Consider the following 14,984-nt stretch of genomic DNA (forward strand, 5'->3'; position numbering starts at 1 on the left):
GGGTTATCCACTTTATCTTTGTTTTAACAAATGTGTTGGGGAATGATGTTATGACACCTACTAATGTATTACAGGTTCTCATTTCTAAATTACTGCCACCTTCCCCATATGGGAATCTTGTTTCCAATAGGACAAGGTTGATGGTCACATGCTCCTCCAGAACATGCTTCAGAAAAGGGGTGGTCCCCGAAACGTCATTCAACAAGTGCAGACAGTTGGTCACTAATGCAGCATCTTTGCCAATACTTCTACTAACTTGGCTTTAATGGAGCCTTTAATACCTCATTAAAAAGGACTAATTTCATATTGGTGAGAATAGTGACGACTTATTCCATCACGGACTGAAGATTTTGTACGTTATACAAATTTATCTTTATAAAGAACCATTAGAAGTTCTCTGCTTTGTATCAGCTGTTTCTTTACACGTTGGCTCAGTGGTTAGCACTGCAGCCTTGCAGCACTGGGGTCCTGGGTTCAAATCCCACCAAGGACAACATCTGCAAGGAGTTTGTATGTTCTCCCCGTGTTTGTGTGATTTTCCTCCAGGTTCTCCAGTTTCCTCCCACACTCCAAAGACATACTGATAGGGAATGTAGATTGTGAGCCCTGATGGGGACAGCGCCCATAATGTCTGTAAAGCGCTGGGGAATTAATGGTGATATATAAGTGAGTAAAATAAATAAATATCGAGATCTACAGCATTGAGATGACTGTATAGTGGGACTTTGATGAGAGTATGCATTTATATTGAGGTAGGTCATTATATTGAAAGGAGGCGGCACTGTCAAGTAGATGGCACTTCACAAATGAGGAGGCAGGTGCTGAACCTGTAATATAATGCAACTCATTCAATGATTACAATTCAAGAAAAACAATGGGCCCGATTCATTAAGACTGGCATTTTGCACTCCAGTCTTAAAAAGGTTGACCACTTCTTTTTTTATTGATGGTCTGCCCTTGGGATAGGCCATCAATATCTGATCAGGGGGCCATGACACACAGCATCCCTGCAAACTGCTGTTACTTACTCCGGCGGTGGCCCAAAATTCTCAGATGTTGCCAGAACACAGCAGCACCATCAAGACTATAGTGGCTGCAACCACTATTCACTTGAATAGGGTGTGGATCTCTAGCACTTAGCTGCGGCCACTATAAAAATGACAGATCTGCTGTGTTCCAGCAGCCGAGAACTTCCTTCCGTCAAAGGTGCTGGTAACAGCTGATTGGTGGGGGTTCTGGGTGTTGCACCTCCACCAATCAGATATTGATGGCCTATTCTAGTAGTGGCCAAATCCTTAATAAAGATAAAAGTGCTGTAGTAAGATGTGCCTAATTCATTCAGACATTGTCAGGTGGGAATTTGTAAGTAGGTGATCCTACCTTGGCAGAGGTAGCCAAAAGTGGAAGAAAAATGACACATGTCACAAAATGTTTGTGTAGCGCCCCGAGGGTTCGGCCGCTACAGGGGTATTGCACCTCAGACCAGAGGTGTGATATTCCACTCCCAGGTAAGGATGGAGTATGGACCAGGGCTCAGTTAGCTGCATGCAGCACACACACCCCATTTCCCAGGGACAGCTCAACGGTGCTCCCACTAGACAGAAGTGCAGGCACGACCGACCATGTCCCTGCTGGAGTGGGGAGGGAGGGGTGGAACACCCAGTGCTGTAGGGGCAGATAGGGGTTGGTTCCTGAGTGTAGGAAGGAGCTCATTGGTTGCTGGTCACCTGGGCTCATGGCTAGAGGGAGGTATAAAAGGTGGGCACCATCTTAGAACAGTGTTCAGTTCTGTGGAGAGGAGAAGACAGGGAGCAGCAGCTCAGGCTGAGTGCTGCTCCAGAGGCAGGCCTAGGGAAGAGGCCGGGGCCTGAGAGGAGAAGGAGAAGTGGGCCTAGAGAAGAGGCCGAGGAGGAGGTGAAGGGGAGCTGAGATTCTAGCTCATCTCAGCTCCAAGAGAAAGGAACAGAAACAGAAAGGAACTGCAAAGAAGGAGAGACAGAGAAACAGAAGGGCTCAGGAACAAGAAGGTGGAAGGGACCCTAAGAACCCACGAGAATCCAGGGTGCAGGGTCAGGCAGATTAAGGGTACCGGATCCCAAGTTGGTGGAGGAGAAACAACCCTCAGCCAAAGACCGGTCGTCGTGATCATATATTGGTGCGACACCTCACTACATCCACTAGGAAGGCACCATATAGGACGGCGGAGGACGGGGCCAACGTTTAACCGCACAGGTCCGCGGCAGCTGGACAAGAGTGGGTCACTGGTGAGGCAGGCCAGAGAAAGGATAAAAGGGGGTCCTGTGCCATGCTCCTGAACTGCCTGGGAGTTGACCGAGCCCCACACCTGGTGGACGCAGCACGGCTCGGGCAGTCATTGCCAGCTGAAGTGACTTGGATATTAACCGTGAGTAAAGACTCTGGACTGCAGTACGTTGTCTGTGTGCTTTTTCGCTCCTCCGGCACTACCGGCACTGGGACTCTCACTACCATCACTCCCAGCATCCACTACACTGCCCTGGGGATGCACTCTTCCCGTGGGGAGTCACATCACCTCAGCTGCACCCATCATCAGCCCCAGCGGACTGCCTTGCAGCGGCGGTTCCTAATAACCGCAATCCACGGGTGGCGTAGTCGGACATTATCTAAAGCACGTAGCAGACTACCATTGGCCTGACCACCCTGAGCCGCGGGACCGGGCCGCCACCACTACTACCCCCAACGTCTCCCTATCGCCCGGTTCCGCGTGCCCCACGGCCCAGGGGGCGAGTTAGCTTTGGCGTAGTCGGCAGGATCGTGACCAACCCGCCACAAACGGGTATTGCATGCCGGAAGAAAATTGCACATGTACCTTAAAAAGAAGATTCCCGCCGTCCGGAGTCGTTTCCCGCCATCCGGAGCCGATTCCCGCCATCAGACGCCATCTTGGACCGTTTCCCGCCATCTTCATCCGTCTTTCCCGCCCTGGCAGAGCGGACGCCATTATGTGTGCACCAAAAGACAGCAGGAAGCCACCTCCCATCGTGGGCCAGGTCCCAGAATGGCGCCAAAGAAAGGGCCCGCCCCCACCAGCCATGAATGCAGCAGTGGAGATGTCTATCAACATGGGGGGGCTGCCCCTGAAAGTGATTGTCACCAAGTTGCCCCGGGGCCGCCCCCAATGGGGGTGGAAAGAGAAGAAAACTGCGGGGCAGGGGGTGGTCTGGATCAGTCCAGACAGACCGCACCCGGGAATGGACGCCCTGAGCAGCACCAGTCTCCTGGCCCGAAGCCTGCTGCAGGCCGAACCGCTCTGCAGCCTAGCAGAAGTCCTGGCGCAGCTCCCCAGAGATCCGGAGCATGCGCAAGCTGCACTGGAGGACCTGGAGCGGAGGATGGTACGGGCGCAGCAAGATGCACTCACAGAGTGGAGAAAAGAACTGGCCCGGCAGGCCGAGACCCACCAGCGACAGACTTCAGCCGCACCCCGCGGTTTGCCTGCCTCGGAGGACGGCGCAAGAGGAGAGAGGACCGGAGGCGACGCCGCGGAGGGAGCCGCGAGGACTGAGGCAAGTGAAGGGGACGTCACCACCCCAAGCCCAGCAACCGCAAGCCTGCCCCAGCCCCCAGTCGCGGCACCCGAAGCCCCACTCACCGCGCCTGTTGCCGCGCCGCCACTACTTCCAGCTAGGCCTCAAGCGGTGAGCGCCGCGGCCACGCCCTGCCCGTCGCCACGCCCCCTGACCCCGGGCACCGTAAAACGAGAAGCGTCATCGGCCTGGTCGCAAGGCCTGGATGACCCGGGCGCCATCGCTGAGCCTGCGCCCCTGTCCCGGACGGGACTACCACCTAGCGCGACCGAGAGACCCCTGGCCTGGTCGCAAGGCCGAGTGCCCCCGGGCGCTGCCCCCAGATCAAGTCCCTCCACCATACCACGTCTGGGTGTGGACTTGATTGCCCATCATACCGGTCCGGATGGACTGCCCCTGGAGTGGCCGGCCGAAGTCATCAGCAATCAGCCATGGAAGACCCAGCCCCCGCGCGAGCCTCTGTTACCGGCTCCAGAACCCGTAGAGGTCCCCCTACCCCCACTGGAGGACATCCAATTTGCGTGGGACCCCACCGGCGAGAACTTGATGGGATTCTCCCAAGAGACCCGGGCAGACGCGGTCCGTCGTCTGGAGGCCTGTCACCAGCAACTAGCGACCTTTGAGCAGGAGCGACGAGAGAGGCGCGTCAGGGAGGAACGGCTCCAAGCCCAGAGTGCTGAACAAAAACGTAAGGCCCGCCAAGACCCCAAAGCTGCCCGTGGTCCCCGAATCACCGGGACCATAGTCAAGTTCCACATGGAGAACGGCTGGGGCTTCATCAGGGGCCCAGAAACAGCAGGCGACGTCTTTGTGACCCGCAGGGATGTCGAAAGTCATCTACCTGAGGGGCATCATGGCCGTGACCTGTACCCTGGTGATGTGGTCACCTTCACCCGCCACGTAGGTGCAAAAGGACCATATGCCCTACATGTCCACCGGCTCACCGAGGAGGAGCTACAACACCGCGGCTATGAGGAGAGCCAAGAGGACCCGGACGGGTCTGAAGAGCCGTATGAGGAGGAAGAAGGAGCGTCGCAAAGACACCATTACCCGTGAACGGTAAAGTGGAATTGTAAATAGTTACCCATAAGGGTGCAAAGGAACTGTGTGGGACTGTTACAGAGTGAAGTGTGGTCCCCGTTGGGACTGATATAGAACTGTGTGAACGTTATCCCCTATCCCCTAAGTAGCCAGGCTGAGGACTGTGAGCAGCCATCCCTCTTCCCCTAACAGGCTGAGGACTGTGAGCAGCCATTCCCCTATCCCCACCGGCCGAGGACTGGGAACGGCCAATCCCTTGTAAATAGTTGCGCTTCTTAAAGCGCCCCCTACTGGTTTTATAAAAAGACTGCAACGTCTACCTCTAGTCTACAAATTTGCTGGACTGTTGCACTTAGAAGAAGAAAGAACACCTGGTCGCAAGTTGCACCGCGACCATGAACCAAGAATACAAGAATGTGCTTTAATTAAAAAAAATGTTTTATGTGAAAAGGTTTTATATGCTGCTAAATAGTCATGTGAAAGTTTTCTATAATGTTTTATACAAAAGAGTTCCGGAAGTATTGAAAAAGTTTTCTATAATGTCTAGTGAAAAGAAAAGTATGTCCCATAAAGGGAACTGAACCGTATTGTCTGTTTCTAAATGTGAAAAGTTTTAAAAAAGTTTGCATGTCCTGTTATTACCTGTTTTTGCTCTTTTCCAGCCCGAGGACGTGCTGTGCTTTACCAGGGGGGAATGTAGCGCCCCGAGGGTTCGGCCGCTACAGGGGTATTGCACCTCAGACCAGAGGTGTGATATTCCACTCCCAGGTAAGGATGGAGTATGGACCAGGGCTCAGTTAGCTGCATGCAGCACACACACCCCATTTCCCAGGGACAGCTCAACGGTGCTCCCACTAGACAGAAGTGCAGGCACGACCGACCATGTCCCTGCTGGAGTGGGGAGGGAGGGGTGGAACACCCAGTGCTGTAGGGGCAGATAGGGGTTGGTTCCTGAGTGTAGGAAGGAGCTCATTGGTTGCTGGTCACCTGGGCTCATGGCTAGAGGGAGGTATAAAAGGTGGGCACCATCTTAGAACAGTGTTCAGTTCTGTGGAGAGGAGAAGACAGGGAGCAGCAGCTCAGGCTGAGTGCTGCTCCAGAGGCAGGCCTAGGGAAGAGGCCGGGGCCTGAGAGGAGAAGGAGAAGTGGGCCTAGAGAAGAGGCCGAGGAGGAGGTGAAGGGGAGCTGAGATTCTAGCTCATCTCAGCTCCAAGAGAAAGGAACAGAAACAGAAAGGAACTGCAAAGAAGGAGAGACAGAGAAACAGAAGGGCTCAGGAACAAGAAGGTGGAAGGAACCCTAAGAACCCACGAGAATCCAGGGTGCAGGGTCAGGCAGATTAAGGGTACCGGATCCCAAGTTGGTGGAGGAGAAACAACCCTCAGCCAAAGACCGGTCGTCGTGATCATATATTGGTGCGACACCTCACTACATCCACTAGGAAGGCACCATATAGGACGGCGGAGGACGGGGCCCACGTTTAACCGCACAGGTCTGCGGCAGCTGGACAAAAGTGGGTCACTGGTGAGGCAGGCCAGAGAAAGGATAAAAGGGGGTCCTGTGCCATGCTCCTGAACTGCCTGGGAGTTGACCGAGCCCCACACCTGGTGGACGCAGCACGGCTCGGGCAGTCATTGCCAGCTGAAGTGACTTGGATATTAACCGTGAGTAAAGACGCTGGACTGCAGTACGTTGTCTGTGTGTTTTTTCACTCCTCCGGCACTACCGGCACTGGGACTCTCACTACCATCACTCCCAGCATCCACTACACTGCCCTGGGGATGCACTCTTCCCGTGGGGAGTCACATCACCTCAGCTGCACCCATCATCAGCCCCAGCGGACTGCCTTGCAGCGGCGGTTCCTAATAACCGCAATCCACGGGTGGCGTAGTCGGACATTATCTAAAGCACGTAGCAGACTACCATTGGCCTGACCACCCTGAGCCGCGGGACCGAGCCACCACCACTACTACCCCCAACGTCTCCCTATCGCCCGGTTCCGCGTGCCCCACGGCCCAGGGGGCGAGTCATTTGCGCAACCTCATGTTATGCAAAAAATTTTGCAAGATTTAAGGGTGTTTAATGCAAAAATTCTAGGGAAAAAAACATGAATCGGTTCTAATGTTTAGTTTTGAGTCTTAGAAGTGGATTTCCTATTGACCTTCTTATGAATTTGCATCCAAAAACACTTCCACTTTGTCTATAGTAAGTGTCATTCCCAGTCAAGTAAAATGTGCTAAATTGCAATTCAGACTTATTCAGGGCAACATTAGCATGTACTGTTTTTTTCATTCAGGATAAGCACTAAGATCCCAATACATCCAGACCGGTGAGTACGAGTCAGATGATCCTGATTCTATAAGAGACGCATGCCTTAAATTTGCCAAAAGTTGCCTAATTTCTGCGCAACTTCGAGTTGTGCAAAAACTTTACAATTTTTCGAAGCAATTTGTGCCACAATTCTGGTGGATTTGCTTTGCTACTTTTTTACACTTAAAAAGAAGCCACACCTTTAATCTTTTTTTAGAAATAAAAAGTACAAAAGAAGAAACTTTGTAATTTATCTTATTAGAGAAAAATGCCTCTTTCTCGTCTTATTAATCCCTTCTTTTTTCCTGAACAAGTCATTCACTCTCAAAAAACTGCTTACATCTGTCTACAGATCGGTCTCCAGTTAAAGGTCAAATTACACCTGCTGACTATAAAAATCTATAGCAGGAGCTAGAGGGAGGCACCAGCAGAGAAACATAAGTAAAACTGCTGAGACTTGTAGTGCAGAGGAAAAAAGTGCTAAAAATGATGGATATAAATCATGTAATGGACAGAAACAGTGCTATTCCTCATGCAAACAGATGACATTTCATTCTGAAAATTCACCTGAAAGTTCAGTTCCACTTTCATATAACTTTTCAGATCCTGATTTAGTATTATGATTATTCTTGAAATAGGTTCACATTGATGCTGTATTACTTTGTGGCCTATTTTTTTATTTTCTACTAAATTTCACAAATTATTTTAGATACTTTCTTTAGTTGAACTTTTCAGAAATGTCTAAAAAAGTTTAATGGTCTGTTACAAAAATCGCACATTTGAGTTGCATTTTTTTTTTGCAGTTTTAATGTGACATTGAAAATTGTTAAGAAGATCCTTAATACAAATTGTACATTTGAGTGAAAAGAAATTGCAGTTTTAATGTACTGTTGGAAAATTTTAAGATCCTTAAAGCATATGTTCTACTTGTCAGCACAAATCCACTTGCCAGTCACATATTAAACACATTATTTTCTTTAGAATCTAAACCTTGTATTAATTCAAATAAATTGAAGGCTTTACCTTAGAACAAAGTGCAGTTGCAATTGTCACCAGAGGACTTGTAGCCAATATGACCAGGCCAAGTTGCCAACCTTTGACTAGTCCAATTATTAGTCCTCCTAGGGCAGATGTAACGTTCTGCACAAGATGGCCGACTTTATCTCCTATTCCATCATTGATCTTGTTGACATCTCTACAAAAACGATTATTGCAGTAATTAATACATACACTAATGTAAATGTTTCTAGAAGATAAGTTAAGAACAACAGTGCTCTTACTCTGTAAGACGAGTGTTAAGTTCTCCAGATTTCGTAACGTCAAACCAACTCATTTCTTGTGATAAAACTGAATGAAAAAACATCTTCCTCATCCTCCTTGTCTGTCTCGCTGCAGCTAGAACCCAAAATGAAACTTGGCCATAGCCACATAGCATTACAGCTGCTCCTATTGCCACGTAGTACAAAGCATACCTGGTGATAAAGAGTGATATCATATGAGATATACTTATTACGTCATGACAAAGTGCGGCTAGAAGCCATACAATCCCAAAAACTTACTCTGTCATCTGTTCAGGAAGAGGTTTGAATTTATCACATTCAGCTGTGAAAAAGAGAAACTGCATTTTATTATATTGTATTGAGTACAAGTTAAAGGGATTTTCTGCTGAGGGAATAAGTGATAAATGTTAGACTTGTTGGGGGTTTACTTATTTATGAAGCTATTTAAAGCTCCCCTGTAGACTTTAGATACCTGATGGCAGAACGATGGTTCCACTGATTTTTCGGCCAGCAGCTATCTCGTCCAACACTCCCATTGATATCTCAGACGATGGCTTATTTCTTAGAGAACAAAAGAATTGGCAGTCTGAAATCAGACATGCTGGATCCAAATCTCCCCTGACATCATCTGTTGGAGTTCTCTGTTCACATTAGACTGTGGACTGAACCCATCGATTTTGGTTGGTTCGGCCAACGTTAATTTAATGTGTATGGGCGCCTTAACTTTTATCTTACTGATGGCACGCCCTTGCACCTAATGGTGCCTGCTCTGCACACTCATGAAAAAGACTGTGATCGGGTGGTCAAGCAAACACCGTCAATCTTCATTCTTTAATCTCCACTCATCTTGCACATGTACTAAAGTAAAATGAAACCCCTTACCTGGCCAGACACATGTACAGAACCAATGGAAATCAGAATATGTGCAGTGAGAATCAGCAATGTATATAATAACACATACTAAGATGTACCCAGTACATATATAACCAATTTATTTAAGTTTACAAGTGCCTTGTATAAAGTTGTGTGTACAGCCGGTCAACTAATCTCATTTTACTACATGTGCAGAATGAGTGCCTGACTACACAAGCTCGACCTCCCAATCGGAGTCTCTTCATGTACATGCACGGCAGATATCACTAAGGAGGCAAAGGGCACTTTCATTATGATAAAAATTACAAGCGCTTCTCACTAAATTAGAATTAGCTTACAGCCAATGAAAACACAAAAGTCATTGTCTCAGTAAATTATAATACTTTATGACAACTGAAATGTTGGCCTACTGAAATGTATGTTCAGTATATGCACTCATTACTTGGTCGGGGCTCCTTTTGCATCAATTACTGCATCAATGCAGCGTGGCATGGAGACGATCAGCCTGTGGCACTGCTGAGGTGTTAAGGAAGCCCAGGTTGCTTTGATAGCAGCCTTCAGCTTGTCTGAATTGTTGGGTCTGGTGTCTCTCATCTTCCTCTTGACAATACCCCATAGATTCTCTATGTGGTTAAGGTCAGGCGAGTTTGCTGGCCAATCAAGCACAGTGATACTAATGTTTTTAAATCAGGTATGGGTCCTTTTGGCAGTGTGAACAGGTGCCAAGTCCTGCTGGAGAATGAAATTTCCATCTCCAAAAAGCTTGTCGGCAGAGGGAAGCATGAAGTGCTCTAAAATTTCCTGGTAGACGGCTGCACTGACTTTGGTTTTGATAAAACACAGTGGACCTACACCAGCAGATGACATGGCTCCCCAAACCATCACTGATTGTGGAAACTTCACACTAGACCTCAAACAGCTTGGATAGTGGCCTCTCCACTCTTCCTCCAGACTGTGAGACCTTGATTTCCAAATGAAATGCAAAATTTACTTTCATCTTAAAACAACACCTTGGACCACTGAGCAACAGTCCAGGTTTTTTTCTCTCCATGTCCCTCTGGCATTGTCTATTGAGTGGCTTGAAACAAGGAATGTGACACTTGTAGCCCATGTCTTCAATACCTCTGTGTGTGGTGGCTCTTGAAGCAATGACTCCAGCAGCAGTCCACTCCTTGTGAATCTCCCCTAAATTTTTGAATGACCTTTTCTTAACAATCCTTTCAAGGCTGCGGTTATCCCGGTTGCTTGTGCACCTTTTTCTACAACACTTTTTCCTTCCACCTTTTGAGGCTTACCCTCCTTGTAGAGTGTGTCAATGACTGCCTACTGGACATCTGTCAAGTAAGCAGTCTTCCCCATGATTGTGGAGCCTACTGAAACAGACTAAGGGACCTTTTAAACACTTAGGAAGCCTTTGCAAGTGTGTTTTGTTAATTATTCTAATTTACTGAGATAATGACTTTTGTGTTTTCATTGGCTGTAAGCCATAATCATCAACATTAAGAGAAATAAACACTTGAAATAGATCACTCTGTGTGTAATGACTCTATATAATATATGAGCTTCACTTTTTGTATTGAAGAACTGAAATACATTAACTTTTTGATGATATTCTAATTTAGTGAGAAGCACTTGTAAATATTGTTCATATTTTATCATATGAAATGAAACATTATTTTATCAGGTATGGATTTATACAGCTCATTGAACTATAACATGTCAGAAAATGTCAACATACAGGTAATAATAATTATAATAAAATAGTATAGCTCTTACTGGTGTTTTGGATTGATGAGTTGTGACATACAAGGCTGTCTGTCATTTCACCAAACACAATGAGCATTAGTGGTTGGCTTAGGCCATTTACAACTGCTCCAAGAAATCCTAGAATCATGTAGAAAATATCCAGCCGACTCGCATATCGAAACTAACAAAGAAGAGAATAAACACTCAATAGTTTACAATTGCAAATAGTGGAGAAGCGAAGTGGTAGCGTCATCTAAAGGGCTATATTGTGGAATTTTAAAATGTGGAGAAGTATTTTAATTGCTTGAATCTTTGTTGCATTATCAATATTGATGCCTACTGAAGACGGACACTCAGATGTAGTAGACTGCATCTGGGTGTCCGCCTCCTTTAGGTGTATATGTCTGAAAGTGATGCACAACAAAGCACACATTGACTCGATAGACACCATTAAAGTCAATGGCCCCATGGGGTTAAAAACACGAATCTGGTTTTCCGGTGGGGGGGGGGGGGGGCTCGGACGTAAACCCCAACGGGGCTATTGAGAGTGGGGAAGTACGCAATGTGAAAGTACCCTTATACTGTCACACTTGTACTGTGGCCTAATGATTTCTGTGTGATCACCATAAGTATCAGTATAGCTGTATTCATTGTATGAGACTTGTGGAAGCATGTAAGGGGATGCTTTGATAGGGATTGTTACTGAGCTATCCTCTTCCTATTAATGTATCTTTGGACAGTGACCACTACTGAAATAACTAGTGTTTCCTTTTTCATATTATGCTAAGTTGTGCCATTTCTGACATTTTGTTTATTAAATTGGATAAACACTGTCCTGGTTTGGAATAGTAAGGAGAATCCATGGTTGACGTTGGATTTTCTAAGCGGGATAGCCATGTTAGAATCCATGAGTAGAATCCACGAGTTGATTATGGACCACTGTCTATGCCAAGGATCTGCTGTGCACTGTTGTTACGATTATAACTGCAGTGAGCGCTTTGAGTATAGAGGTGACCGCAGACATTACAAGTGGTTGTGGACTATTTTCAGCCTTTAGCCTATATCAAGATGAGTACAGGTCAAAATGCCCTTAGTTAATAGTGTGACCTAAACCAGTGATTGTGGTAGCCTGATAAGTCCTGGAACTCCCAGCCATCATTTATATTGCCCTCTTCCTATTGCCGATGGTAACCACTTTGCTCTGGGCCCAAATCCATAGTGTAACTGTAAAGTTCTGCATTAGCAACCACTGGAGGCATTACGTAAGCCCTGCAGCGAATATTTACCCTCTCATTGGCTGCAACATTCACATTTTATCTGAGCAGAAATGACACTCTAGAGCACATTTGTCAAACTCCGGCCTCATGGGCCAAATCTGGCCTGCAGGGTGGTTATATTTGGCCAGCGACATCAGAACCAACACCCCTATGTGGGGCCATTATTCTGTATGGAGGACTATGTGGGGCCCATTATTCTGTATGGAGGACTATGTAGGGTTATTATTTTATATGGAGGACTATGTGGGGCCATTATTCTGTATAGAGGACTATGTGGTTCCCATTATTTTGTATGGAGGACTATGTGGGGCCCATTATTCTGTATAGAGGACTACGGGGGGCCCATTATTCTGTATGGAGGACTACGGCGGGCCCATTATTTTGTATGGAGGACTATGTGGGGCCCATTATTCTGTATGGAGGACTACGGGGGGCCCATTATTCTGTATGGAGGACTACGGTGGGCCCATTATTTTGTATGGAGGTTTATGTGGGGCCCATTATTCTGTATGGAGGACTATGTGGGGGCCATTATTCTGTATGGAGGACTATGTGGGGCCCATTATTCTGTATGGAGGACTATGTAGGGTTATTATTTTATATGGAGGACTATGTGGGGCCATTATTCTGTATAGAGGACTATGTGGTTCCCATTATTCTGTATGGAGGACTATGTGGGGCCCATTATTCTGTATAGAGGACTACGGGGGGCCCATTATTCTGTATGGAGGACTACGGCGGGCCCATTATTTTCAATTGAGGTTTATGTGGGGCCCATTATTCTATATGGAGGAATATTTGGGGCCATTATTCTGTATGGAGGACTATGTGGTGCCCATTATTTTGTATGGAGGACTATGTGGGGCCCATTATTCTGTATGGAGGACTACGGGGACCCATTATTCTGTATGGAGGACTGCGGTGGGCCCATTATTTTGTATGGAGGTTTATGTGGGGCCCATTATTCTGTATGGAGGACTATGTGGGGGCCATTATTCTGTATGGAGGACTATGTGGGGTCCATTATTCTGTATGGAGGACAACGGGGGGCCATTTTTTTTGTATGGAGGTCTATGTGGGGCCCATTATTCTGTATTGAGGACTCTGTGGTGCCCATTATGCTGTATGGAGAACTATGTGGGGCCCATTATTCTGTATGGAAGACTATGTGGGGCTCATTATTCTGTATGGAGGACTACGGGGAGCCCATTATTTTGTATAGAGGTAGGTCTATGTGGGGCCCATTATTCTGTATGGAAGACTATGGGGGGCCCATTATTCTGTATGGAGGACTATGGGGGGGCCATTATTTTGTATGGAGGACTATGTGGGGTCCATTATTCTGTATGGAGGACAACGGGGGGCCATTTTTTTTGTATGGAGGTCTATGTGGGGCCCATTTTTCTGTATTGAGGACTATGTGGTGCCCATTATGCTGTATGGAGAACTATGTGGGGCCCATAATTCTGTATGGAAGACTATGTGGGGCTCATTATTCTGTATGGAGGACTACGGGGAGCCCATTATTTTGTATAGAGGTCTATGTGGGGCCCATTATTCTGTATGGAAGACTATGGGGGGCCCATTATCCTGTATGGAGGACTATGGGGGGGGCCATTATTCTGTATGGAGGACTATGTGAGGCCCATTATTCTGTATGGAGGACTATGGGGGGCCCATTATTCTGTATGGAGGACTATGTGGGGCCCATTATACTGTATACTGGATGTCCAAGTTTTTCATTTTGGCCCTCTGTGTGTTTATGTTTGACATCCCTACTATAGAATGAAATGCTGCTGATTGACTGCTGCGCTTCTGTGAAGCCCCTGCCAGATATTGATGTCAGCAAGCTGGCATGGAATACGACACTGAGAATAGGGAAGCAGCCCCGGTCTGGGAAATGAGTGTGGATTTTTTTATTTTTTAAAGCTCACGATTAATAAGGGGTCAACTCTAGTGTTGAGAGAGTATGCTCTGTTAACCCTTTCGGCGAGTATGCTCGGGCCGAGCTCAGAGTAGTTACAGCTGCTCGGTGATATGCTTGAATCACTCCCGTGTGCATGATTTGCGACTGTTTGACAGATTTAGTACATGTAAGGAATGTCTATTTCTTACACATTCCTCACATGTATTAAAGTAGTCAAACAGTTGCAAATCATGCACACGGAAGCGATTCAAACATAACACCGAGCAGCTGTAACTACTTGGTGCTCAGCCCGAGCATACTCGCCGAAAGGGTTAACAGAACATACTCGCTCAACACTAGTCAACTCCTATAAGAGCAGGATCAGCTGAACAGATACATTTATAATTTTATGTAAAAAATTGACCATAGACTTTACTTATTTAAATTACGGCTTTTACTGGACTTAGGAGTCCAGTGGGTGGTCTCAATAAATAAATGAGAGTGTAAGGGACTGTGCTTGTAATGATAGCTGTCAATCATTATTTAAATCAAGGGATTAAAGTTATGATTAATCTTATCTTAAAACCAATATCTGTTCAATTCCTCCTGCTTTAAAACAATAATGCCTATAGGACAACATGATCAGTGGGACAAGATTTAACTTTTTAATGGCTCTATTAACATATCTCTGAAAACTGCAGTCTTATAAATCTGCTTTGTGAATTAACTTACAACTTTAAATGTCCCAACCATCTTTGGTTTTTCTTTTGGTTTATTTTCTCCATCACTAGAAAGAAAACATTACATGATTTATTATGCACTCAAATAGATAGATAGATAAATGACCTGAACCTATTTACATTAGATAATAATTGCTCTTTTTAATATCATGTGATACTGTATTTTACATATATTTATTGAAGTCTTATGTAACAAAAAAGTGACTTTTTGTCATTTTATATTTACAGTAACATGTTCACTTTAT

General features: G+C 46.4%; 1 protein-coding gene across 2 annotated transcripts in view; it reads right to left on the reverse strand.

Moving 5' to 3' along the window:
- LOC141265119 (ATP-binding cassette sub-family B member 5-like) overlaps positions 1–14,984 on the reverse strand; it is a 173,075-nt gene that overhangs the window by 71,755 nt on the left and 86,336 nt on the right. Inside the window, exons 3-7 of one of the 2 annotated variants that reach the window (XM_073677788.1) lie at positions 14,732–14,786; positions 10,847–10,997; positions 8,477–8,519; positions 8,198–8,389; positions 7,941–8,112 (exon numbers count right to left, since the gene is read on the reverse strand). In XM_073677788.1, the coding sequence (XP_073533889.1) occupies positions 7,941–8,112; positions 8,198–8,389; positions 8,477–8,519; positions 10,847–10,997; positions 14,732–14,786 (613 nt within the window). Of the gene's footprint in view, positions 1–7,940; positions 8,113–8,197; positions 8,390–8,476; positions 8,520–10,846; positions 10,998–14,731; positions 14,805–14,984 lie in introns of those variants that run through there. The other variant, XM_073677787.1, reaches the window with a different exon arrangement.

Source organism: Phyllobates terribilis, unplaced genomic scaffold (assembly GCF_046119375.1).
Source record: "Phyllobates terribilis strain yellow unplaced genomic scaffold, ASM4611937v1 Scaffold_4__5_contigs__length_816908805, whole genome shotgun sequence".
Taxonomy (NCBI): domain Eukaryota; kingdom Metazoa; phylum Chordata; class Amphibia; order Anura; family Dendrobatidae; genus Phyllobates; species Phyllobates terribilis.